The sequence below is a fragment of the Macaca mulatta genome, chromosome X (assembly GCF_049350105.2).
Source record: "Macaca mulatta isolate MMU2019108-1 chromosome X, T2T-MMU8v2.0, whole genome shotgun sequence".
Classification (NCBI taxonomy): Eukaryota; Metazoa; Chordata; class Mammalia; order Primates; family Cercopithecidae; genus Macaca; species Macaca mulatta.
Genome location: NC_133426.1, coordinates 154,897,598 through 154,925,525, shown reverse-complemented (window position 1 = coordinate 154,925,525; position 27,928 = coordinate 154,897,598). Strand labels below are relative to the sequence as shown.

The 27,928-nt window shown below is 38.6% G+C and overlaps 1 protein-coding gene across 2 annotated transcripts in view; it reads right to left on the bottom strand.

Annotated features, from left to right (window-relative positions):
* AFF2 (ALF transcription elongation factor 2) overlaps positions 1–27,928 on the bottom strand; it is a 498,887-nt gene that overhangs the window by 337,505 nt on the left and 133,454 nt on the right. For both annotated transcript variants that reach the window (XM_002806427.4, XM_077988255.1), the window contains exons 2-3: positions 14,195–14,315; positions 3,860–4,720 (exon numbers count right to left, since the gene is read on the bottom strand). In XM_002806427.4, the coding sequence (XP_002806473.2) occupies positions 3,860–4,720; positions 14,195–14,315 (982 nt within the window). The remainder of the gene's footprint in view (positions 1–3,859; positions 4,721–14,194; positions 14,316–27,928) is intronic.

The window sequence follows — 27,928 nt, the reverse complement described above, 5'->3', positions numbered from 1 at the left end:
TTTGTTTGTTTATTTATTTATTTATTTATTTTTGAGACAGAGTCTAGCTTTGTCACCAGGCTGGAGTACAGTGGCACAACCTTGGCTCACTGCAACCTCTGCCTCCCGAGTTCAAGCTATTCTCCTGCTTCAGCCTCCCGAGTAGCTGTGACTACAGGTGTGTGCCACCGTGGCCAGCTAATTTTTGTATTTTTAGTAGAGGCGGGGTTTCACCAAGTTGGCCAGGATGGTCTAGATCTCTTGACCTCATGATGCACCCATCTCAACCTCCCAAAGTGCTGGGATTACAGGTGTGAGCCACTGCGCCCAACCAACATAAAGTTTTTAAACAAATTATTTGTTAAAATGACATGCCTCAATTGAAAAGTTGACCTTCTGCAATGAAGTTGGTTATACTTCTAATATCCTTATTGTTGATACAGAAATTCTAAGACGCATTGAAATGTTTCAAGGATAAAAAAAATCTCCCCACTATATACTCAATATGTGGACACATAAACAAACATGGGCACACACACTTGCACATCACATTTCAGTAATAGTTTGTGATCTCTCAATTCATAAATATAATGTTATCTGCTTATTTGTATATCTTAGAATGCTGTCTGTTTTCTGGCCATTCAACCCATCCCGCTTCACCCTCCCCACAAATGCACTTCACTAACACTCATCAACCTCCTGTCACCAGAGCCAGGGAAAAAGTTGAGAATGCTCAAAGAAATACTGTGATTGCTCCACGGATAAGTCTTTTTGGTAATAACTTAGAGTAATGTTACCACTCATCAAAGACAGCTACACTGACTAGGGACCTGGAACCCAATGCCTGAAACTTCTTGGCGCCAGGAACTGGGGCTGAATTCTAATGGTAAGTGTTTTTGAAAAGTGCATCGAGATTTAATAGGGTGAATTTTCAGACTTGGTCAGAGTTTTAGCCACATAAATTCCATTAGGTTCAAAGCTCTGTAATGCTCCACCCTGTCTGTATTTATGCCCGCATTTTAATCTGCACCCTTCTAAGCTCTCTTGGTGGGCTGTGTAACCTCTCTTTTCTTTTCCTCCTATTTTTGATTCTCACATTACCCTTGGGTTCTGTATATGCCTCTGAGTTTAGGGCTTTAAGCTTCTCTCTACTCTTCTGTCAAATCGTTCCTTGAAACCCATATTTTAAAATAAGTACTTTCTTCACTGATCTCCTATCATGACTTTATTGCACCTGGCCCGTTTTTCATACAGAGCTCTACCAAGGTCTGTTTGTACCATCACCAAAGGCTGCATGCACATAGGCTGCTCCTGGGATAATCGTCTCCAGAGCTGATGACAGCTCAGACTGTCTTTGAAAATGTACCTCTCGTTGGTGTGCCAGAGCACTGAGTGAAAGCATGAAGTCATTTCTGAATCTGGGTCAGCCATTTTGTGAATGTATAAGAGAGAGAATTACAACAGAGTGGATTTCGCTGGGTCTGTGATTTGTCACTCTACTAATGAGGTATGGAAACAGGCTGACAGACTGCTTTATGGGGCAGTGCTATTTCCAGATCAGTTCTGGCTGTGTAAGGAGGGAACAGCAGCAGATACCAGGGCAAAAGAAGAAACAAGAATGATATACCCATCTCCCATTATACTTCTACTTTTTCAAAGCAGATCTCTTTTTTGGTTTTTAAGTATTAAAGCCTGTATTAAGTCATTCCATAGAAATTATGGCGAGGATTTCTCAATGACAGAACAGGAGCAGAGCAGAGTAAGAAACATGCAGACAGAATACAACTGAAAAAGATATAACTCATGATGGATTTCCTAGCAATTGTTTACATTTGTGCATGTTATTTGATTAACATTGTGGCTTAGAAAATGTAATCAAGTAACCATTTTTGAAATTCATTCATTCAACAAACATTTATTGAATATCTACTATGTGCTAGGCGCTTGGGACATCTACTATTTGCTAGGCGCTTGGGATACAGAGAGAATGAGGTATTCCTTGCTCTTAGTGAGCTCACAGTCTAGTAGAGGAGATAGAAACATAACCAAATCACTACAATACAATGCAGTCGGTGCCAATCAGGGCATATAGAAGGTGCTAGAGGAGCCGAGACAAAGGGGTTTTTAATTAAGCTGAGGGGATCAGGGAAGCTTTCACAGAGAAGGTGACAACTGACCAGACCTGAAGAAGAAACAGGACTTCACCAGGAAGACAAAGGAAGGTGGGGAAAGACATTCTAGGCTGAGGGGACAGCAGGCCAAAAAGCAAGGAAGCGTGATAAAGCATGACATGACAGGGAACCACAGGTAGTCCCATATGGCTGGGATTTCAACTGCACATGAAGAAGTAGTGAAATATGTAGCCAAAAAAGGAGTATGAAAATAAAGGGTGAAGAGCCTTGTATGTGTGACTAAGAAATTTGGACTTTTCCCTGGAAGTGATGAGAAGGCACTGAAGAATCAAAAGCAGGGAGTGACATGGTCAGATCTGCCTGTTAGATGAGCCTGCATGGATGGTATGGAAGAGAGGTGAGACTAGAGGGAAGGAGACCAGTCAAGAGGGGCTCTCACAGCAGTCCACTGAAGGCTCACAGGTGGTTCAAAGGCAGTGGGGGTAGAGGTGACAGACTAGAGAGATACTTAAGAGGAAGCTTGACAAGACTTGATGAATGATGATACAAAAAGCAAAACTGCCTCAGAAATGAAACAATATTAAAAACATACATTCAGAAAATATAGTCAACAGCCTCAGGCCTCCCTCCCTTTATGTTCCCATTGTCCTCTGAAATCACCGCATCTGCTGAGGATAAATAAAGGAAGGCGAGCCAGAGGGCTTATAGGGTCACACTTCTCTAACTCAGATAACACTGACTTGGAGTCTGTAACCATTCAGACAGACTGCCTGTCACTCCTATTGAGTAAGAATTTAACCCTACTTTCTTCCTCTGTGTTATTTCAAGCCTTTAGTCACCAGTGACAGGAATCCAATCTAAAGGCAGTGGCTTCTTCCAATCAAGACCTTGAGGTGCAGTAGACAGCCGCTTACATAGTGGTATCTGAGAGGCAGCACCATATATGCTCCCCACCCAGGGACCACAAGGCCTGGAATCCAATCATTAGCGATTCATTCCTCAGAAGAGGCTTTGGTGCCTCTGGACTTCTCTTTTACAAGGCAATGATTCCTGAGATGGGTAGGATATTTAGTCATTCTAAACCAGTGGGCTTTAGTTACTTGTAATGCCTTTTGCTTTGACGGAAAGGATGAAGGTAGAATAAAAGGGCTATGTAGATACCTGTGGAGGAAGGAGATGCAGAAGGGAAGATTGATGGATATGGAAGATAACATTAAGATCTTGCCAAGGAATAGCTCTGTAATCACTCAAGAAACTAAAATTCTTAAAGAATTCCTTCTATTTCAGGTTCCAGCAAACCACACTTCTACATTCTTCTACTTTAAGGAACTTCTGTATTTTAGGTTTAGAATATGCTATTGAGTAGTGAAGGCCTATAGTGACTCGCAATCTTCTCATGAACCTTATACTACTTATCACCAATTATAATCTCAAATGTCATTAATTTGTACATAATATTACTATAATTGTATTTTATGAAACTCTTTTATAACTCCAACTTGTCAATCATTCAGTCAGACCAACCTTGTCTTTTGTCATTCCAAATTATGGAGATTTAACTGTGTTTGCAGCGTGTTAATCAGTTATGTCACAAGTGACAGAAGATCAAAATTCAGACTCTGAACTTGAAGAGTATCCTATACAGCTCAATAAGGTAAATGAGAGCTGCTTGTGAATACTGGATTATAGAGGTTAGAGCAGACAAATTTAAAAAAATGAAACCAAACAAAACTTTAAAAATTACTTACTTCACTTGTTTGGAGGATGGTGAACTTTGGCAGTTTAGTCTTTGAACTGGCTGCACTGGGTTTTCCATCCAAGAGTGTTCCAAATGACAGATTCCCAAAGCTGTTCTCAAATTCAATTGAAGGTTTCAGTGTTGGCGAGATGTCTGGTGCTTGGTCCTGGCCATCCATGGGTCTGACGTATGCAGTTGGCTTTTGCTGCCCCATGCTTGTTTTGCAGTAAAGCCCTGGTGGGAAGTTTTGAACTGAAAGGCCACTGCTAGGAGCTAATAAAGAGGAAGCCACTAGGGGAGACCCAGGTGCTTGCACGGCGAATTCAGATTTTTCTGGTGAATTGGATTGAAAGATTTCTTTGAAAGCATCTTCTCCACTAGACTTAGGGTTACTGTCTTCCTTTGCAGATGGGTTTGACTCTTCAACTTCTCCAATCTGGGGCTGTTCAGCTGGGTAGACAAAGAAGTCTTCCAGTTTGGCTTGAGACTGGTCCTGTGTCAAAGTCTGCATCTTGTTTGGCTGACCACTGGCCTGGCTTGCCAGTACAGTGCTAGGGTTATGACTATCACGTGACCACTCAGGTTTTGATTTTCTGTTGCTATGTATTAGAGTTGAATTCAGTATCACAACAGAAGGTGGAGGCATTGGTGCTGAAGGATGGGTATTATCCTGGTGAGGTGGAATTATTCTGTTCTTTTGTTCTGGAAAAAAGCTTGGTTCATTTTTGTTGATGGGATTCTGGGGCACAGAATTCTTTGGAATTCCCACTAGATGATTCTGATTAGAATGATTAGTTAGCAAATCCTTCATTTCATCATAGTTTCCAAGCGTGTTCTGGACTCGGTTGGCAAGTGCATCACCTTTGTTTGTCTAAAATAACAAAAAGATGGGGGTGGGAGGAGAGAGAATGAATAGGTTTGTGTTTCCTAATGTTAATGTTTCAAACAGATGCCCTAAGTAGACTACCATACGGGGTTCTTTGAAATTGTCCTGTTGCCATATAATTTCATGCTTTTCATGTGCTATGTAAGAAAAAAAAAATCAATAACACTATTGAAAAAGCCTCTTGGAATGAGTGGGTATGACTAACATTTGTATACTCCCTAGCCAGTTCTTAAACATGTTCATTGATAAAAAGTTTTAAATTATATCATTTATTAATTTTATTAGAAAAAATAATTTATTCTGTGACAGATGAGCTGAATTGCTACATTCTACATTGTGATTAACAACTTTTGCTTACCAATCATTGGAGTTATAATGGAATGTTCTACCTATATAAATGTTTGACATATCAGCCTTTGTACCACATTATACCATGAAAAAGGCTTAGGCTATTGGATAAGAAAATCAGTTAAATTGTACTACCATGACTATGATAAGTTTAGAAAAGGAATGGAATTAAACAGCATCTAATTGAGCTAACTTATGACTAAAGTGAATCTGATTCCTTCTAATCAAAGAACTGTATGAATTACTAGTGTTTGCCTGTATATTCTGGAAAGACTGTGTTTACATACTGATGATTCACACTCATTTACTTTGAAATGGTGCAATTGTTTTCAACAGTGACTCAAACCCTTCTGTGTCTTTTCAATTATTAAGGAAAATTTATTCAAGTATTTAAACTGTTGTTTAAGTAAACCAAAACAAAGTTATCTTTTCAAGTGACGTTAGCCTAATGTAGAGCTGTTAGAGAGGCAACTAAATCATTTTATGGACAATCAGTATACCAGCTACACCACCCCCTGTGGGATGTATTTGTTCTATTAAAATGGCTGTGATTGTTTTTAAAATAATTATGCTCCTGCATGGGTTTTTGTAATACAGAAAGCAAAGTTATCATACTAAAAAATGATGGGTAGCTGTATACTTGGAAATGACTTTGATGCAAGCTCAGTTGTTCACCCCCAAAAGTGGCTTTCTTTATGCTCTTTATATGCCAAAGAGGTTATCAAAACAAGCTGCTGAATTCAGAAAGCCAAAGGACTGTTTTGTACCTAGGCTGTACTATCCTGGCCCAAGATGTTGCAATGATAGAAGGCTACCAGTATTCAAGGAGCCATCTGGGATGTGGGCCACAAAAGATATCACCCTATGTGGCCTTCAAGTCCCAGAATCCATGGGTACATTTTCAATGCACAGGAGGGAGTGACCATCTAACCATTGGTACACTCTCTGCTGAAGACAGTTGTTTAACATCTAAAATTTTTCACATGCCGTTAACACAGCCCAGTCTCCTGGTGTACACAGGGAGTATACCTATCCAGGGCTAGCATCTCAGTCTAAACTTAGGTTGTATGGCTGTGTGTTTTCCTCTTTATGTGAAGATGGGAGGATATGCAGATGGATAGAGGGCGAAGTGCCAGAAATGGGTGAAATCGTCTGGGGAAAGCAAACATAGAAAGAGAAGATAGGGATTCGCAGAGAACCCTGGGAAGCATCAACCTTTAAGAGACTGAGATAAGATGAGGAGCCAGCAAATGATACCAAGAAGGAACAATCAGAGAGAGAATCAAACCAGTAATCTTGGCCTCATTATCAGCACCATCTCCATATACCATATAAAGTATTTTATTCATACCGTGTATGTGAAACCATATGATACACTTCCAAAGAAATGAGGGCAATAGGAGAAATATAAATTTCAAAGATTAAGGAAAAGTATGCTAAACATATGCTAAGGGAGCTCTGTCAGGGACAGATATTTTTAGAAATCAAGTAACTACATGTCAGTTTTAGTTTGCTTATCCTCCAATCATATATTGCATCATATGCAACCTTAGTATTGAAGTAGTGATTAAACAATTAACATTCTCTATAATCCTCAGCTGAATAATCACTCTGTTTTCAAAAGTACATCTGAAAGATATATTAAAAGTTATAGATGGATAGAAGTCACTTTTACTTCCTAAAAGTCTCTAGGTTTGTCATTTTTAAAGGCAGGAATTACTTTTCAGCCCAGACAAGAATAAACCCTTTGTATATAGTGGTCTCCTTCAACTGAGTTGCACAATGAACCACATGGACAGCAGCCAAAACCAGGCTCTCTGTTCAATCTCTAAATTTAAAACAAAAAAAAAATCATTGTGCTGAGGGTCCAACAAGAATCTGATGCAAGCTTTAAACATTTGTAGGTTATTTTGGCTTGTCAAACAGATTACCTCGTGGGTCAGATGTTTGCCTCATGAACAGTGATACCCGGCCATATTCAATGATCTGACCCAACAAGGGAAAACAATACCATTTCACTTCCCATTAGAATGCCTTCATTCTATTATCTGGCTTTCACAGAAACAGAGCTCTGCAAAATCAGAACCTTGTCCCTAGGTGTCATAGAGACCACTGTAATACCTCCATGCCCTGAGAAGTCATTGTAGTCTCCTTAAGGAAACATAATCAGGACTTAAGAACATGAAAGCTCATTTGCTTACAAGCAAGCTAGTCAAATTCCTGTTCTTGTTTCAGGAGTAAATAAAAGAGGTTCATATTTTCCTCAGTAGGGAGAACCTTGCCTACCTTTGTAACATCTCTTCATTGACAATTACTTATAATGATCTGGGTTTCTGAAGCAAGCTTAGATATATTTTTCCATAGCTAGGTTACAAAAATATACTTGAAATTAAGAGAATTTCTAAACTGGCCAATGTCTAAAACTGTGTCTATGTGAACAAAATTAGAGGAAAATTGAAATTTCTCTCAACGAGTCTAGAAAATCAACCTTCTACTACACAGTGTATACTACACTTATGATAACTTTTCTTGAATAAAACTATGAGTTCTTAAAGGTCAGAGACTACATTTCACTTATTTTTATATACCCAAGATGTAGCACCATGTCTTGTGCTTATCAAATACTCAATAAATTTTTATAGAATTGAATAGGATAAATTAAAATTCATACCCTGTCTATATCAAAATAAAGAATTTGCAATGGCTGGAGTCAAAGGTACATAATAGAAAGCAAAAATCAGGCTAACTTGGTTACTACAATTTAACATTAAATTAACTTTGAGTTTCCTGGTAGCTAAGGCAAAAAGGAAAAGCTCGTAGGTTACAGAATTATCTTTGATCGAAAGAAGCATATCCTAATTCATTAAACGAGACAAATGGTTGTCTGATAATAAAATGTGAAAAGGAATTCCTCTCATTGATATGTTTAGAAGAACAGTTGAGTAATGAAACAATTTTTGGGGCCTCATTTTCCAAGATGATGCAAATATGTCTTCATGTGGCTTTTTCTTATGATGACTAACTCAGTGAAAGCATGTCTGTATGTGGACTTAGAGGTCTAGGCTAATACAATCCAGGCGTGCAGCTTTCTTGCACACTAGTGACACAGGAGTGAAGCTGTGATAACCTGGAGAAATGAGGGATGTCATCTCCCTTAGACTAGTTTCCTCATAGAGCAATTGTCTCAGAAGGACGTGTGACAGGAAATGTATAGCACACAGTTCAAGGTTGAGTTCACTGGTGATGCTTTCTGAGTTGCTGATTGAAGGAAGATCCATATGGTTTGCATAACAGATGTTCTGTGGCTACACGTAGGAATTATTATAGTAGTTCTTAAGACAGACACTGGTAAATTTGGGACCCTCCTGAGGCAGGGTTATGCACAGAGGACACATGGACACAGAGCCTCAAGAAGTTCACCATTCAACAATTGGCATATAATTAGCAGTCCAGTCCAGGTTGTCAGAGTAAGCACTCCACCTTCCCACCACTGGAGGTGGGTAATTGTCAATCAGTTTTTAAATTTCTCAAGATGGAGATACGAGAACCACTGGATAGAAAACCTAATGGGACCCGAAATACATTTATACACACCTACACAATGTACTCTCATTATACACCATAGCAACTTCGGATTCATACTAAATGTTCTTTTTCACCCTCCTGAGTCTTAGTAATCCTATTAAGGAGCAAAATATTCTTGATAATCTTGATTGAACATTATAAACGTGACAAAAATGAAACTCAGCCATTTTAATCAATTATATGCTTCTTTCAATTATTCAATTCTTTACTTACCGGTCTAGATAATTGGTTGATTCTTTAAAGATAACCTCTGCAGCCCCTATTTTCTAAGTAATCACAATTTCTCTATCATCAGGAAATGCATTTTCCAAGTATTTTCAGGCATAAATTACATGTCTGGTTTGTGGCTCATGACTAACAGCATTCCTTCATTTAAGCTTTTTCGCCTCTCATTACTTCAGGAAATGCAAACTTCCCTCAGTTTGTTTCTAATGCAATCTACAAATCAGTAGTGTAATTTCATTGCATGCAAGACTAATGTGCTAGGAAGCTATTGTACCATATTATTTCTTTTTAATACAAGTAGCAAAATAATTTAAGTTTTGAAGCTCATTTTTTTCTTTTATTTTATTGTGGCCAACATGTGATTTAGTAATTCATTTTTTTCTAATTCTAGTATTTTTGCAGTTAATCTCTCTAAGCTCTAAGTTTCTATTTCCTTCTTTACTCTAATTATAATAACGATAATACCTGAATTTGTATAGCACCTTACAGATTTCAAAGCAAGGTTTCCCACATTATTTCATTTGATCCTTAAAACAACCATGTGAGTCAGCAGAGTAGGTCTGGCCTCCATCTGGCCTCTACCTCTATGTGCCCCAACACAAATGACCTTGGGTAGGCCATTTAATAATCCTCTCTGCACCTCAGTTTCCTCATTCCTATTGGGCTATAAAGAGTCATAGAATGTTACTATTCTTATTAATTACTATGATTTAATCCAGAAAGGAAAAAGAAAACCTATGGATCAGAGAAAGGGAGTTTCTTCTCCACTGTCATCCAGCAGGTAAGCTGATCAAGTCTTCTGACTTCCCGTCAGAGGATAAATAACTTCCTGTTACAGATACGGAATCATACAGAACTGGATGCAAAGTCTAAATTCGCCATGTATAAGGATATGAAAATGCAAAGAAGACATCTCGATTCTCTGAGTTAAAATTCCTCATGGAAAACATGGGAAAATTGCATACCCCAGTTGTTATAAGGTCTAAATGAGCACACACATGAAACTCTAGCACAGTGCCTAGCACACAGTAAGCTGGCATGCACTTGTTACATGCCAGTTCCTTACCAGACTTAGTGCACTAACCTAGACAAGTCAAATGGCTTCATGTTTTTCAGGAACATTTGAAGACATCCTTCTCAATAGCATAACACAAACTCCAATTTGAAAATCATATGCTACAAAAGCAGCCCAAGAGAGAAGTTCCCTATCACTAACCAAATCTAGGGACGGTCAACATTCTCTCCATTCTAGCAGTGGTAGAGGCAAAGAAAAGAAGGGAAAGAAATTAGCCAGGAACATGAGAGATCACCATTTATCTTTCTGCCAAGAAAGGATAATAGGTCCTAGAGATCAGTGTTCATATTGGCTAGTTTATGAACCACTGGTGCTATTGGACAGGTAACTGGACCTTGTTTTAGGCTTCAGGGTAGCAAGAACTTTCCTGAAAGTCTTGACCCACCATCAGGAATGTTTATTCTAAATTTGATAAGTCCTCCCACTGCCACCTTAGGGAAGAGCTGTGGTATGTTCTCGTTTCTACCAGTGGACCATGGGCCAGCTCTAGGACCCCCATGACCACTGCCATGTCAGCATGTCCAGATACTCCAAGGGTATCCAGCCCAGTCTTGGTCTGGAGAGCCTTATGGAGGTACAACATCAGTTCTAGTATTCTGTTACTCCTCAGTGCTGTCCCAGGGAACCCTGAATATGGACACAGCTCAAGATGACAACCAATCATCAAAGCAAGGGTGAAAGAAAAATAATTATTAGGTCAACAATCACTAGCATTATTCTTTTTCTTCACAGTTTTGACTTAAGAACAAAGGTTTTGGCTAGGCGTGGTGGCTCACGCCTGTAATCCCAGCACTTTGGGAGGTCAAGGTGGGCAATCACCTGAGGCCAAGAGTTTGAGACCAGCCTTGCCAACATAGTGAAACTCCATCTCTAGTAAGAATACAAAAATTAGCTGGGCATGGTGGTACGCACCTGTAATCCCAGCTACTTGGGAGGCTGAGGCAGGAGAATCACTTGAACCTGGGATGTGGAGGCTGCAGTGGGTCGAGATTGTACCACTGCACTCCAGACTGGGTGACAGAGTGAGACTCCGTCTCAGGAAAAAAAAAAAAAAAAAAAAAAGAACAAATATTTTTCCTCATCAGGAAGCACAAAGGTAACAAGCTACTAATCACGCAATACGCCCTGCCCCACACTATACTAAATGTTCCCATCTATGTCTCTACTTGATGTACCCTTGTAATATCAAGACAGATGGCTTTTGAAACTTCTGAAAATGTTGATAACAGATTTTTTCAACTGCCTACTCAAAAATACACTGCTAACATTTAAAAAATGGATCTATATAACAGGCCTTGTGAAAAGATGGCATTTACCTTAAAGGTACAAGACCATCAATTTATCATGACTTAAAATTATGAAGGGAGAATAAATCAAGAGTTCTTCACCTCATTATAGTGTTGAGGATAGTGTGGATGTTGGATTTTAAGAATAAACTTTTGAGTAAAGCTCATTTTTCTAACCCATCCAAAGATAACATGTAAAACTTATCTCCTTGTTCCTTCTTCACCTTGAGAAAAGATAAGACACTTACCATGCTTTGACCTCTCCTCTATTTTCTGCAGAAAATGGAAGCCCTGATTTCTTGCACTTCTCCAATCTTCCTTCCCCTCTCCTGCTTTGTTCTCATTCTAATGTTCTGTTCCCACCTTCCACCCCATAGCTCATGATTCCTCAACTGCTCTCCATCTTGTATTATTTTTAATCTCCTCTGGGACCTTTCAGCTTCACCCTTCTCTCCTGTATCTTCCACCTTCTCTTTCTCCATTGAAGTTATTTGCTTCCCATCAATCTCTAAACATGTTCACGTTTATCTCATTTTTTTAAAAAGCTTCCCTTTATATAATTCCTCCCTTTACTTTCTAACTTATCTTTCTTTCTTTTTTCCTCCATGTAAAACATTTCTGCAAGATCATATCTACATTGACATCTCACTTTCTTTACTTAACCACTTCCCATTTATTCTCCAACCCCTGGCAGTTTGGCATCCCACAGTGACCATTGTCATCAACAAATAAAACAACTCTCCCTAAGGTCACCATTACTCCTTAACTGCTAAATCCAAACAGCCACTTTAAAGTTCTTACCTTTCCTGACCTCTCTGAGGCACAGCAAATCCTTCCTCTACAAAATCCTTAGCTCCCTAGGTTTCTATTAAGCATTTCTTTCCTAGTTCTCTTCCTACCACTCTGATCATTCCTTTGGAGTTTCCTTTCCTGGCCTCTGCTTTCACCACCTCTTTTACCCCTTAAATGGTGCTACTCCCAAGAATTGTTTGTCCTCTTTTTTATTCCATAATCTCTTCAGTGATGGTAGGCATTCTCACAGCTTCCACTAACACCTATAAGACAATAACAGCTAAACTTCTCTCTTGACCACTCCCATGAGTTTCAGACCCATATATCCAAGCCTTCTGGATAGCTCTCTCCTGATATCTCTCTAGCATCTCAAAGCCAACATGCTCAAAACTAAATTAGTTATTTCTTCTCTATAAGCACCAACCATGTTCTCTTCCTGAACAACTTGTTCATGATACCACCACTCTCTCAAATAAAAAACTTGGGAACCATTAATTCTTATTCCATATTCCCCACATGCAATTAGACAGCCAATTCCATAATTTCAACTTCCTTACTCTACCTTAAATCATTCTTGATATAAGCTCCCCTCATCAATTACAATAGCTTCTTTATCTTTCCTTAGTATCTCCTACCTGCAACCCATGGTCCACACTGCCCAACATCATTCTAAACTGTTCATTTGTCCTGGCCATACCATGATTTAAATATTTGTAATGATTTTTATCATGTAAAAAATTATGTTCAAACTCTTTATAATGAGTTTGAGTACAAAGTCTTTGCTGATCTTTCCCTTGCTATCTCTCTGTCACCATGCAGGCATGCCATCACTGGTTCAAATGATCTCTGCCACTCGACTAGGAACTCCTTGAAAACAGACTATGCTATTCCTCTTTGTACACTGGTGTAAGGCAGTGACTAGCACATAGTAGGCCTTCATAAATTTTTGTTAAACCAATTATATATCTAAATATATACCTTCAAAGTAGTATAAAAATTAACCTGTTGATATGGGAACACTGCTATTTTATGGATCATACTATTACTGACAGATTGAAAACCAGTAGCTTAGGTGACCTAAGTTTCTTCATCAGGCTTACCAAACTTGAAAGTTCCTGCAATGTCTCAATCAAGAGTTGCTTAGTTGCTTTGAACAAGGCAACAAGACCCTAGTCTCACCAGTCACCAATCCAAATAGCTTACTCTCTACCCCAAAGTAGTATTTGGGCCTATGCTGTCTTCCTTAAGAACTTTCCTTTTCCAGAAGTCACTGTCCCTTAAAGGGTACTCTTCTAAAATCACAGCTCTTGAAAATTTTCTCTATTGTTGTATTTCTTACATCATTTTTGTTTTATTACAGAAAATTACACTGATACTACATTTCAATAAAAACCAACCAGCTGCCAGCAATTCAATAAGATTCTTCCATCATAATCTCTTCCCAGTCGCCTCTCATCTCTACCCCAAATAGAAAGTTTAGAAGCAGTCACTATAAAATCAATACTTGTAGACACAGCAGTTTGACGATTATTGGAGCTACACACTAGCCGGACTACCACTAGAAATTCAACCTAGCTATAGTATCCCCCTCTGGTTGAGACAATCTTCTAACCCATGATTATTAACCATCAGAAAAAATGATTGGCTTTTTTCCTTTATTCTGGAACAATGATTTTCAAAGAGCACTCAAACCACTGAAGAGCTGCTAACAACCTAAAATGGAAAAGAAAAACAGTGGCCTTGCAATGGATGACACTGATTGGGAAAAGAAACAGATATCTCCATTGACATTCTGATGAAGTCTTCAGGAGCTGCCTACTGACAATCACAGCAGTAGAAAGTGTCAAGGGGGCATTCCTTGCTGTAGGAAGTGTTGGGCAGAGAGGGGCTCATTGGAAACAGGAAGCCTCACAAGTATCTCTTCAATCCTACTGTGCTCCCGAAAGAAGATGAAATTTGTTTCTGAAGACTTCATCAGAAACTTGCAGTTGCCTCAAATACAGTGTATGTACAAATTTCACTTGTAAAATATATTCCCCTGGAAATGAGTTGGGTGCTTTAAACATAAATCAAATGTTGATTAGTGAGTTCGAAAATGTAACAAGCAACCATTTTCCAGAAAGAAAAAATACATACATATTCAGCTACCTTGTATGGCTCCCCAAAAAGATCAAAGCCTGAAGAAAAGAGATCGTCTTCTTGCTGGACTTCTTGATTCCTCCGTTCCCATTCCCTTTTTTTAAGTGCACTACGGTCTTGTTCATAGTGACTGATATGAAAAGGAAAAGACAAAAAGAGAAAAAGATAAATTAATCATGCGAATCATTTAAATTTTTGTTGTTGTCAATAATAAAAAAAAAATTCAAGTCAACTTGCTGCCCAAGCTGACACTACATAGAGAGCAGATAATCCTTTTCATTACACCTATTGAGTTTAAGATCCTGACCAGCTCTTCAGAACAAAGACGAAAACAAAAACTTGCTTATCTGAAATTACATTCATGACAAGCAAGTAAAGCAAAATTCTCTTCCCTTGTCCTTGTTTGATTATTATAAGTAATTACATACTCCCCAAAACTCAGTCCACAGTGCAGAAAGGTACTAAATTAAAGTTACATTGTGTTGCCAACTACCTAGTGCTCAGAATCCACAGATGTCACAAAGTCCTAAGAGAAAAGAATTATCAAAGCATGGAGCTGCAGATAAACTGGAATTCTGTCCTGAGCCCATAGCCAAAGTGAGCCTGTTTTAATGAACTCACAGGAGAATTTAAGGACATTTTCGGAAGTCCACAGAAAAATAAATAACCAAATCACCTACACTTCGTTTTGTTTGGTTGTTGTGGTATTGGTCTTCTTATAGTTTTCTTCAAAGGTGAATGGAAGCCTTTTTGAGAAACTCTTCACAAAAAAAAAGGGGGTCTGACTTGAATAACAAATGACTAGCTGTAGATGAAAAAAAAGGAGGTGTCGAAAGCCTTTAATGACCTCGATGAACAAATGCTTTACAAAGACTAACTGTGACTCTCATCACATTTCAGGCTTTCCCATTGGAGGATCAAAAGCTCCTAAACAACATTTAAGATATATTCCAGGCCTTTTGGTATTATGGAATGGAATGCTTCCTTACTAAGAAAACAATTATTTTCTTCATCATGCAAGATTGCAAATTAAACCATAATTGTAAGTCTTGTAGCGGTGTATTTTATTTTATTCATTGGGTTTTTTTCATGCTTTTGATGTTAACCTTACCCAACGTGAGTACATACACACTGGGCAAATTTAAGTTACATAAATGTACATAAAATGCCTAGCAGGTGTTGGATAAATATTGGTTTCCTTCCCCATGTTAATATTCCCATGTTAAGACTTAATTAGATAATTGACATGCAAATGAACATAATAGCTAAAGGAATTACAAGAGATCTACTGATATAAGAGTACAGTTGACAGGCTTTGACTATATCCGAAACCTTAATATCTATCATTGGTAGGCTAGTTTGCTCAAAGCATCATAAATTTAATTTACAAAGTAAGAACCTAGAACATAAACTATCTGTGCAGCTTAACTGGATGTTGATAAACATGGAGTGTACAATGCTACTACACTTAATCATCCACTTTTCTTCACAAGAATCCTTGAGGTCAAATTCAAAGTGACTTTGATAACTTCATCTCCTGGATAAAGAACACTCATTTCTCCATTAAAAAACAGCAACAACATTTATAGGATGTTTAAATGCACATTACACTTTCATAATACAAACAACGTCAGATACATTAAAGCTCACTGGACCATTCATGAGTATATTCAACAAATGTTATCACTGTCTGAGCAAAGCAAACAAAACCTTCAGAGTCCTACCCAAAGCCAGGGCCCCACATCTAGGCCTCACCTGGTCAAGGAAGATGTCAAGTCCAGATACTGGAAGGCAGCCTATCATTTGTAGTCTCAGATGCCCTCCATAGGTATTAGATTTTCTAGCATCATCTTTCATTTCCATTCACAAGTTGAACTCAGTATCCCAAACAATTGCTGTGTGTCTCAATGTCTCCATGTTTGAGACTGACATGGAACTAATCAGGCACAATAACATCTTCAGTCCATTAAGTGTGGCGTCTGTGACTGTACCTCAGCACCATACATTGGCTGTGTGTAATCCAATCCCATAAATTTGTCCAAATGTAAGAAAGATTGGGTGTTAGGTGAGGGTAGAGTAACAAGTTAAAGCAATATTTAGTGAGGGCGGAGTTGTTGCAAAGGAGAAGGACACTTAATTTCTCTGCTTTCCATAGCAGATTAGTATCTATACACAAACAAGAACCAAAGTCTTTTCCTTCTGAGTAATGCAAGCAGGATGTCAGTTTTCTAGCTATCTGTTCATTTTGTGCACCTGACAGCTCAGAATGACAGGCCCATAGATCACATTTAATTCTCCCATGAAGAGAACTGAAGTGCTTTGGTCTCTTGGCTTTGCAAACTACTTTCCTTCTCCTCTGAGGGAAAGATATAATTAAAACCCTGAAGGAAAAAGAAAGGAGAGGAAAAAAAGGAAACGTGCTTCAACTTGCATGACAACCTTTCAAACGACCAGCAGTAAGGGCACTTTCGGTGCTTTGGCCCTGGCTTTGATTTGTTAGGAGGCTCTTGGCTGCATTTTGCATCAGTTCATTAGCTACCAAATTCCAGACACAAATTTGAATAGCAGATTGAGTGTGCACGCGGGTGTTATCCGTTGCAAGCAAAACTGCCTGCTGCATTTTTTAACACATCCAACAAAGAACAGTTAATTCTCATATCTCTGGCGAGAATGAATTTAATCTCCACAGAGCTCCACTGCTCTTGGAAGGCAACCAAATATCTCCAACTTTTTCCTTTCTTGCTCAGCATGGCGTTGTATTGAAGGCTTCACACAGAGAGGTCTAATGAGTAATGAACTACATGGTGATGAGGCTTTCAGTTTATAATGTCACTGATTTCTGACTGAAACCAACATTACTAATTTGAAGCACCAGCTAATTAAAACCACAGCTATGTATTTAGCCTCTTGTTATACCTACTGCAGTTTATAATTATGAGGACCTCTTTATCTACTCAATTAAATTTCTTATGATTCGGGCAGGTTGTGTTTGAACCTGTGAGCCCTGCAGAGGCTACAGGAAAGTATATGTCTGTCCCCTGATAATTCGATATATCTTTACACACCCAGGCCTGCTTTCCAAAGGAAAAAGAGCTCCATAGCCCACAGAGAAATGCTCAAGCCGAAAACCTGAATTAATCATCATACCATTGGCATGAACAATTCAAGTTTCTTCTCAGTGATGAAGACAGGACGAATTGATCCTATCAATCAGCATGAAAACCCATGTTTATACTGAGAAGTTAAGCCAAAAAGCTCAACTCAAGGATTCACCACTCTTAGCAAGTTAGGATATTTTTCCAACATTTTTCTCCTGGATATAATAAAATTGGTCACATTATGATAACACAAAAACTGACCACTCAAAACCAAATTTACTATGAATTAACCAAAGGTTTTAGGTTTCTCTCTCTCCAGGTTACCTTTTTGGAATCCCTATTTCACTGATATCCATACTAGTTGATTGGAAAAGGTCAGAAAGAAGAATAAGTTCCATTTAACTACTTTGTTAATCACCCTGGTGTAAGGCATGATGGTGAGAAGCTTCTCTCTATCATAGGATTTTTTTCTTTTCTTTCTTTCTCTTTTTTTTTTTTAGACGGAGTTTTCCCTCTTCTTGACCAGGCTGGAGTACAATGGCGCAATCTCGGCTCACTGCAACATCCGCCTCCCAGGTTCAAGCGATCCTCCTGCCTCAGCCTCCAAAGTAGCTGGGATTACAGGCACCAGCCACCATGCCCAGCTAATTTTTTGTATTTTGAGTAGAGGCAGGGTTTTGCCATGTTGGCCAGGCTGGCCTTGAACTTCTGACCTCAGGTGATCCACCCGTCTCAGCCTCCCAGAGTGCTGGGATTACAGGCATGAGCCACTGCACCCGGCCCATGTTTTTTATATTAGCTGTGATTTCACCCACCTGTGTGCTTCCCTGGCCACCACAAACAGAGGAACTGCCCTCATTTACAAAAGAGGAAACTAAGGCCCTCCTAAAATGAACAGAGGCAGCTGTCTCAAGCCGTCATCAAGCTAGTGGCAAAGGAAAATCTGAATCTGTTTCTTCCATCTTCAAGTTCAAGTAATATCTTCTCCTAGCCTTCTCCTTCTCTCAGACACTTGAACCTTATCTTGTATGTAGATAACTCTCATTTTGCTCATTAAAAGCCTCAGGTACATTGGTGGGACAATAAAATGCAGGGCACATGTAGATTCCCTGAGATCCAGAAAGTTCAATTACGCCGTCTTCATTAGCGCACAGTGGTAGCCCATGCAGGCTGACAATACAGGCTAGTCTTTTACAACAAAGACTGTTTAAAACAGGAAGCGAGTTTAGCAATCATCTAGTTGCAGTGCCCTCATTTTACAGATGAGGAAATAGAACTAAGGTAAGGTAATGGGCCTCACAGCGGGTTTGTCAGAGAACTAGGAGGCTGGAACTCAGGCTTTCACATTCCCAAGCTACGTGGTTTGTCCCTTCTGCCTCCTGTGTTTCCATCACACTTTAGAATGAAGATGAGTCTCACATGCACTCCGTCGGTCACCTTTCCTTGGGACTGCTTTTTATTAGAAATTGCCAGTAGGGAAAATCTTTAGGGATTTAATTTGGATTCAAGTATAGAAAAACCATTAGTTTCCTTATATCAAAATGTACAGACCCTAAAGGGATTGTAAAAATTAACTGCATCGGTGGGGAAGAGGCTGGGCGAGGGAGAGTAAAAACCAGTTTCAGTCCATTTGGTTCATATATTTCATGAAGCCTAATACTCATTGTTTACCTAATTTGGTTATTTTACAAAGCCACTTGGGGAAACTTTAAAAAATTGATATTTTAAAATGATAAATTTGTTTTAAAATACTGCTAATATATGATTTGCTGTAGTAGTGGTGTACATAAAGGTAAATAATTCAGCCTCACGTGTTTTCCAGTCCAACTACACTAAACGCCTTTATTTGGCTAATATCTTTGCAAAAGCATAAAAATACATATTTAGTCCACCCAAAGAACAAACATAAGCTATCACTCACTGCTTGTGGTTCTTCTGAATGAATCCCTGCCTTCTATAACATGTGTAGATATTTATCCATATTATATGTTCCAGAGAGTCAGGTGACACTTTTTCTATACCGAATCCTATTTTGAATTTGACACTCATCTAATCTCTACATAACTTCTTTTTCTCAAGAAAAGAAAATCTCTGCTATCCAATACCTTCAAACTTAACCCACATTATGTAAAATGCTAAATTCAAAACTATAAAAACAGCTCAAAACAAGCCATCATTATTTTACATGTAGAGAGTAAAAACACAAGAACCTTGGATCTGGAGGTGTGAAAAAGAATAGGAGGTAAGCGGCCTTGGAAAGGAATTTTCAAAACCAGTAGAACCTCCTCGGCCATATTTAATGGCAGGACTCATGAGGAACTCTGCATACCACCACTCTCTTCAGCAAATGTACTATCTCCCTGCAAACACTGTCTCTCATGAAAAATAATCAAGAAGAGAATGAAAAGGTGAGAAACACACAAGTTTTTAGCTCTAGACACCTGCTCTCTGATCATTCCAATTTGTTTTTTATTTTCCTTTAAATCTGTGGTTTTAAAAATTATGTAGACATCAATAGTCTAGAAGTCCTGTAAGAAACAGGCTTAATATTTCAATGTAGGAGCATCTTGGGATTACCTCATCGCCTCCGTTTCTGAAAATGGAAGCAAAGATTCAGCCCATCTGCAAAGCCTGTCTAATCATCCTCCAATTAAGTCAGGCAGACTCCCCAAGAGCCATCCCTCCTACCTTGTTTCTGTATCCCCCGCTTTGCTTCTTTTCTAGTCCTCTCTTTTCATTAATAACAGCTCGATTGAGATATAACTAATATAGCATACAATTTCACCCATTTAAAGTGTACAATTCAGTGGTTTTTAGCATATTCACAGAATCTTGAAACCATCGCCATGATATAATGTTAGAATATTTTCAACTCAAAAAGAGGATCTGTACACTTTTAGGTATCATCCACTCGTGCAATCCTACCATCCAGCCCAGCCCTAAGCAACCACTAGTCTACTTTCTCTGTGAATGAATTTGCCACTTCTAGATACTTCATATACGTGGAAGCTTCTTTCACTGAGTATACTGTTTTCAACGTACATCCACACTGTAGCATGGGTCAGTACTTCATTTCTTTTTATAGTTAAATAATATTCCACTGTATGGATATTCCTGGTCCTATGATATACTGTGCTCATTAAGAGGACTCAATCTTGTTTTTTTCTAATGATTCAACCAGGATTCTCTAAGTCTCCCATTAGACTTTTCCCTCCTTAAGGTCAGAGGTTTTTAAGTCACTGCATCCTCCAACTGAACACAAATAACCTTTCTGTACACAAATAAGCAATGGCCAATGCAAATGCCATAAGGAAAACATATTTGCTTTTTTGAATAAAAGTGTGTGGCTTAGGCTTTGGACAAAATTATTTTGACTGGCCTACGAAACACTCAAGAAGACATTGTCATCTCTCTAACAAACACAAAATACTCAAGCTGCAAAGATAATTTAATACACTCAGGAATGGCAAAAACCTAGTAAAAACCTAACCTGATGCCAATCAAAGAAACAGATTCTGTCGCTCCCAGGTAGAAAGCTTTAAGGAATTTTACAGTGTGTCAAAAAAAGATGGCATCCAGATTTAGATGATCTGGGACAGGCTCTGTCTCTTTCACTTACAAGTTTCTTGTTCATTAATAAATTGCTTTACATTTAAAGCCTCAGTTTCCTCCTTTGTACATGAAAATAAACCTTATGTCTTCTCTGCATGCAGTTAGTGTAAAGGTTAAATATGACAGTTATCAAGAAAGGCTTCTGTAAACTACTAATCACTGCTCACATTTAACAGATGAGATGACTGACACCCTGATAAAGCAAATGTAAATCTCTTTATAGCTTTTGAGTTCTCTTTACTGTGTAAAAATATAGCAAAATTTCATGGTTGCTGAAGTCTAAAGTCTTTCTAGTAACAGATTCAGTTAATTTCATTAGATATCCTTTACAAATTTTTCTGTATAGACTCAGATATGACCTTTGAGACAGAGACACTAAGTTGATCAATTTAAAAATGTAATTCACAAATATTGACCTGAAATTTAAAATAATAACTTTTAATTTTAAATGTTTCTAAATATTTCTTCTATCACTTGGTTCACAATTTTGGCTGCCCATCAGAATCATCCAGAGAATATTTTATAAATCTCCAGGCTCAGGGTATACATTAGACCAACTGCATCAGGATCTCAGTGTGAATCCCAGGCATCACATGGAAAATAACTCCTGGTCTTTATATTAATAGATAAATTTCTTTATTTGACCCATTTGGGCATATCAAAATCTGAAAAACTTAACCTGAAGAGATCATTTATCTCTTCATTTCATGAAGGAAAATCAAGGACCAGACACCTTCAGGGAACTAATGTATTCTATTATGTAGAAATATACATTGCTGGCATATGTTGAGAAAAGTGTCTTGAAGGTGAAAGCAGTTATTACAAAAATAGACTTGTGCAGAAGAACAACAATAACACTAATAGTTACTGTCTGTTGATTCCTTGTTTATGCCAGCCACTGTTCCAGGACTTTTATGAGCATTATCTTATTTAATCATCACAAAAACCCTGAAGTGGTATACCATCGTCATTTTACGGATGAGGAAACTGAGATACATGAGACACAGGGAGGTTAACATGCTCAACACCATACAATTAGTCAGTGGTACAAACACAGTAACCGCTGGGGCTGTCAGAATCCAGAGGCCACTCTCTTGGTCATAAAGAAGATTCTAGTCTTACTCACAGAAGAGAAGGACACTCTATTCACAGAGAGGCACATCCACATGTTTAAGCTCTGCTCACACAACATGTACGGTGCAATTAATCTAGAAGGTATGTCTAAAATCTTAACTATCTTCAGAATATCCCGGCTTCTCAGGTGCTATTGGAGCATGGTTTACACTATTCTCAGAAAAGCAAGCACAGGTAGACACACAGATGGATATTGATTATCAAAAATGTTGTAAGAGTGCACTAAAACTCTATTTTCAGGGGATTCCATTTTAATGGAAATACCACTTTTATATAGAATGACCATGACTCTAGCAACCCAAAGATTCCCATCTGCCTGCAGCAGTATTCAGCATATCAACCACTTTGTATGCCAATTAAATGTCCTCTAAAAGCAACCTCTCCAGTGAAATTAAATTCTTTTGTCCTCATACACTGTAACTGTTGGCTAAGAGATGTGGTCCAATATCCCTGACTGCTTGAGAGGGGTGCCTATCTCCTCAACAAGTGTTACTTCCCTTCTCTCCCAAACAGCTCAGAATGTGTCAGTTATCCCTTTACAACTATGGAATGTCTGACTTTATCTCCTTGAATCTCATGTCAAGCACTTCCTTGTCCTCTTCCATATGCACGTACCGTACTACAGCTCTATTGCACAATAGATATCTAAGGATCCCTGAGTTTCTTTTCTGCTCTTATAACATGCTCTTATATTACATGTCTGATTTCCATTTTTATAGAAAATCATTTTAAAATAACTTTAGTTCTGACCTATTCATTAAAAATGAGGCTTCACTATCACTTCACATGGCTCATTGACCCATTTGTAACAGAAACCAATGCCTTACAAGTGCCTCACACTCAACATGGCCAAACCAAGAGAGCTGCAAACAACTGCATGACTTGGAAGCTTATAAAAATACTTCCTGAAGACTAGTAGAGGCCTTGAATGGATGTCAAAAACCAAGCAAATATGTAATCAGATAGTGAATATAGTAAATGTTTTCATTTATATTTTATGACTTTTGAATAGGATCAAAAATTTAAACTACTGTACATAAAAATCAAATTGATATAAAACATTCCCACTTCCACTCTTGTCAGCATCCACCCTGTTCCCCATTGCCAATCAGAAGTAATAATTTTTTATAAATTTCCTGTTTCTTCATGTTTCTTCCAATATTTCTTCATTCACTCTTTACTGTCAACTTGAACCAATCTCATTTATAATTCCCTGTCTAAATTAATCAAAGTTGATACTAATGCTGAGCTTTAAAGAGCTACCAGATCTAATTCTTTACTTCAGGAGTATGCTTTCCACAACCAGAAATGGTCCCATGGATTTACGAGAAAGGAAGCAGAGAGGCAGTGACAAGCTTAGAATACTTGTGATGGCTCTAAAGTACTTCATGGTTTATTTGAATTCTGGCTTGAGGCAAGGTTCAATTTATGGAATCTGTGGTGCTGCTCAGGAGTACACCACAGGAGTTGATGTCATCAATGAGGTCTTCCTTCTCCTCTCCCTTCACCTCCTCCTCTTCCTCTTTCCTCAGGCCTGCCTGCCCTAGTGAGGCAGGCATAGTGCCCTGCTCAGTGGCCCAAGGCTTAGCTTGGCCCTCTGCTCTTGATGAGCCTTTGTCCTCTCCCAATGTGTCCTGGCTTCATCCCATGTACCACGTCCCAAACTCCATACCAGTTGCTTCTGCAGCCAACTTACACAGAACAGCTCTGTCTTTCAAATTAGGAAAAAGCTACCTGAAGTATTTCCTCTTTATGCCCATTAAATATCAGGAATTCTTTTCCAAGTCAAAGTCTTAATATAACCTTCTGGCTTCTCATAAGTGACACTTTTAAAAGGTGTTTTATTTTCATTTAGCTATAAGCAAGGCAATTTCAATAACTACTTAATTTAAAACAATATTTTCTCAGAAATAGTATTCTTAATTACTTTTAAACTAAGGAAATTAATGCCCTTAAGGAGCAGTTTATAATTGACAATTTTAAGCTGACTCTGTTTTCACATCTCAACAAACCCTTTGATCCACCTGCACTCACTAATTTTTGCCCAGGCAAATTCTTCCCCCTATAGGCTTAACCTTTTGGCCCTGCCTCCTTCTACCATGCACTCCTGCAGAGCCCTGGCCTGAGTATGAGTGTAGGGCAGCAGCAAACTCTTATGACCGTAGGCTTGCTTTCTCATGTGGACCTATAGGTGTGACTCTTCCCTAAGTTACACTTCTCCCTCTTGCCCTAACAAGGTGCCTGACTAGAATCAGGGTAACCCTGTTGTGAGTCAAAATGTATCAACCCACAATTCCTATGTTGAGATTCTCATGCACAGTACCTCAGAATATGACATTATTTGGAAACAGGGTCATTTCAGATGTAATTAGTTAAAAATAAAGTCATACTGGATTAGGGCGGGCCCCTAATCCTATAAGACCGGCATCCTTATAAGAGGAGAAAATGTGAAAACAGAAACACAGCGAGAACTCTGTGTGAAGGTAAAGGCAGAGATCACAGTGATGATTCTGCAAGCCAAAGAATGCCAAATATTGTCAACAAACTACCAGAAACATCACACTTCATTCAAACTTCAGGGATATTAGGAAGAATTAGCAGATCCTTCCTAAAACCCGTCACAAGGAACCAACCCTGCTAACACCTTGATTTCAAACTACCAAATGCATGCACCTACAGACTGCATTCCTGAGCCAGTTCACAATGAAAACTCCAGGCCTCCTCACAGTGCGTGCAGATCATCTAGACCTTGTCTTTTTCACTCTACATTGCACTTGATCCATTCTAATCCTGTCCCTTTTACTCTAGCACAACTCTCCTTTGGCTTTCCAACTCATTCTTCTTTTCCCCCTTTCCTGCTATGTCTGAAAGAACTTGTGGGTGTTAAATGAAACTGTCACTAGAGAGGAATAATGCATTTCTGCTTCCCATTTATCTGGAAATATGCCAAGCTCAGTGTTCAGCTCAAAATAAATATTTTTCAACGGAATGAATGAACAAATGACAGGCAAACATATTTTTCTACCTAAGTTCAGTGACAAATGTTGACAAAATATTAGTTAATACATTGTCTATTTAATCAACAAACACTTACTGGATATCTACGTCATGCCAGGTACCATGTTTAGTGCTCAGAAAAAAAAAAAAAAAGACCTAATAAAAGCTTTTGGGAAATTCACAACCCAGAAGAAGAGGCAAATCCATTCCAAAACAATTGTAGTACAGAGTAACACATGTTACAAGTTTATGAGGAAAGTGCCATAGGAACACTCTCAGGTTGGCTTGGGATAGGAAACAAAATCAGCCAGCTGTGGTCCAGCTGGGACTTGAACACTTCAGCTAATTCAAGTACACATGAATGAAGTGGTATTAAAGATGATACCATGGGACAAACATGGAAGAGTGAACAAGAGATTAAAGATAGAGACAAGTTCAGTCCAGTGGATTGTCCATGAGCTATTTGGCAAATTGGTCTACAACACTGGAAGGAAAACAGTAAGATTTTCTGCTCCTTGGGGAAGCTGGAAAATGATAAATTTGGCCTTTGCAAATGCTTGTATTCTAGGGTAGAACCCTAACTTCATTTGAGATAGCTAGTGACAGGAAGATCCTTCAAGAAATGGACAACTGAGGTAAGCATGTGAATGGTTAACTCATAAAGAATAGATGAGATTTTTAAAGGGAAATATTTATTGTTTTGTGTATTATAGCACACTGTCTCTCGATATGATTAGTTATCAGTCTCAGTTATCCAAAACTGGTATGAAATAGAGCATTTACGCAGTTATGTTTCATTGATGTCAGCTAGGGGAGCATGAAAATCTCCATGAAGGTGGGTAATTGATGTGTAAATCAGAGCTCAATCACTCGGTAATAGAAATAGTCCCACTGAAAATATGCTTGTTGAACACAATCACATAGAAGCCAGAGGGAGGGAGGGAGAGAGGGAGGCAGAAGGTAGAAGGCTTATTTATTAAAAATGGTAATAACTGGCAATTTGTGCAATTTTCTCTTCAGCAGAGGGCTGCTGTCAGAAATGCTTTAAGCAAGTTGTGACCAGTATATTCAGATAGTTTTCTTCTGTTCTAATGAATTGTTCTGTTTTATTTAAATTTTTGGAGACGTTGTTGTGGTGTTTAAAAAGCAAATTAAAACAACGCACTCTTCTTTTGAAACATGACACATGTAAATGATATCAGTGATAGTAATTTGGTTAACAATGCTTCTTCTAAGTATGCATGCTATTTTTAATAAAATTCTTCTGTAACTTTGCATTTGCTCTCTGAAGAACAGTGAATAAAAATGGACAATGCCTTGCAGTTTAATATTTTAATATTTCATATTTTAAACAAAACTTACTATCATTGATGAAATAGCAGCTCCTTTTTCTATCTTCATTAGAATCATTATCTTTAGTACTACTTAAGGTGGTACGATAGTGTTTGGTGGAGATTTTTCTTCTCCTCTACTATCCTCATTGAATAAAGAAAACATTCTCTGCAACAAATACTGCCACAGAGGATTTTACAGCCCACATTCCTACCAATTAATATAAAACAGAAAATGCTTGCTTTTCTTGTTTCTTTTTGACTCAATTTGAGCCATGTTTACCCTTTGCATCTTGTGTGGGTCCAATGGATTTACCCACTAAATGCGTAATTCATTCTTGAGCCTTGGCACTGCACACACACATGCATACACCCTTACACACACAATAAACATGTTATACGTGGCAGCACAGGAGCAATTCCACTGGCACAAATGTTTTCTGTTGTGGAGGTGAGAGGTCTCTGCTTACCCGGGGTCACCAGCTCAGCCTTCCATTCAAAACTATGTGTGTGCCAATTGCTTGTCTCCTATCTAGCACTGGGCCTTCATACAAATGTTCTTACTTTGACCAAAAGGTTGTATCAAGCAAACTAGCAGTAGGTAGTTAAGCAAGTGACGGGTGGAGCTGGGGGTATATTGAGACAATATTAGCCTTATCTGTCATGGTTGAATTTTTATGAAGGTGAGTAAATTCGCAGATTATTGATGTCATTACCAAATAAGTAAATGAATAAATATGGAGTATACTGGGATTTTAAAATGTTTCTCTCTTGAAAAGCAGCAGACTCTTCCATTTGCATGGTACTTTTCACTTCACTGAGCAATTCCTTACACAAATAAGATCTTATACAAAACTTGCAGCAATCTTGAGAAATAGGCCAGACGGGCACTCTGACTTCCCATCTCACAGATGAAGTCACTGAGACCCAGAAGGGCTGACTGCTTAGCATTCACTGTCACTCAGGTAATGAGGGGCAAAACCAGAATATGAATGCAGATTGTCTGAGTCCAGGTGCAGTTAATTTTTCTTCAATACCACCCCCTGCTCTCATTGTAAAATGCTTTCAAATTCTGTTCATCTAGAAGGTATAAAGAGGTCCTAAGTGTTAGAGCAAAGGGACATTATTTTAAGGTTTTTATTTGACAAAAAGCACCAAATCTCATGAGGTGCTTAGGTCACAGGGGCAGATCCCTCATGGCTTCGGGCTGTACTTGCCATAGTGAATGAGTTCTCATCAGATCTGGTTGTTTCAAGTGTGTGGCACCTTCCCTCTCTCCCTTGCTCCTGTTTTTGCCATGTGAGATGCCTGCTCTTGCTTTGCCTTCTGCCATGAGTAAAAGCTCCCTGAGGCCTCCCCCAGAAGCCAAGCCATGTATGAACAGCCTGCAGAACAGAGAGCCAATTAAACCTCTTTTCTTTATAAATTACCAAGTGATATGGTTTGGCTCTGTGTCCCCATTCAAATCTCATCTTGAATTGTAATCTCCAAGTGTCAAGGGACGGACCTGGTGTGGGGGTGATTGGATCATGGGGGTGGTTTCCCCCATGCTGTTCTTGTGATTGTGAGGG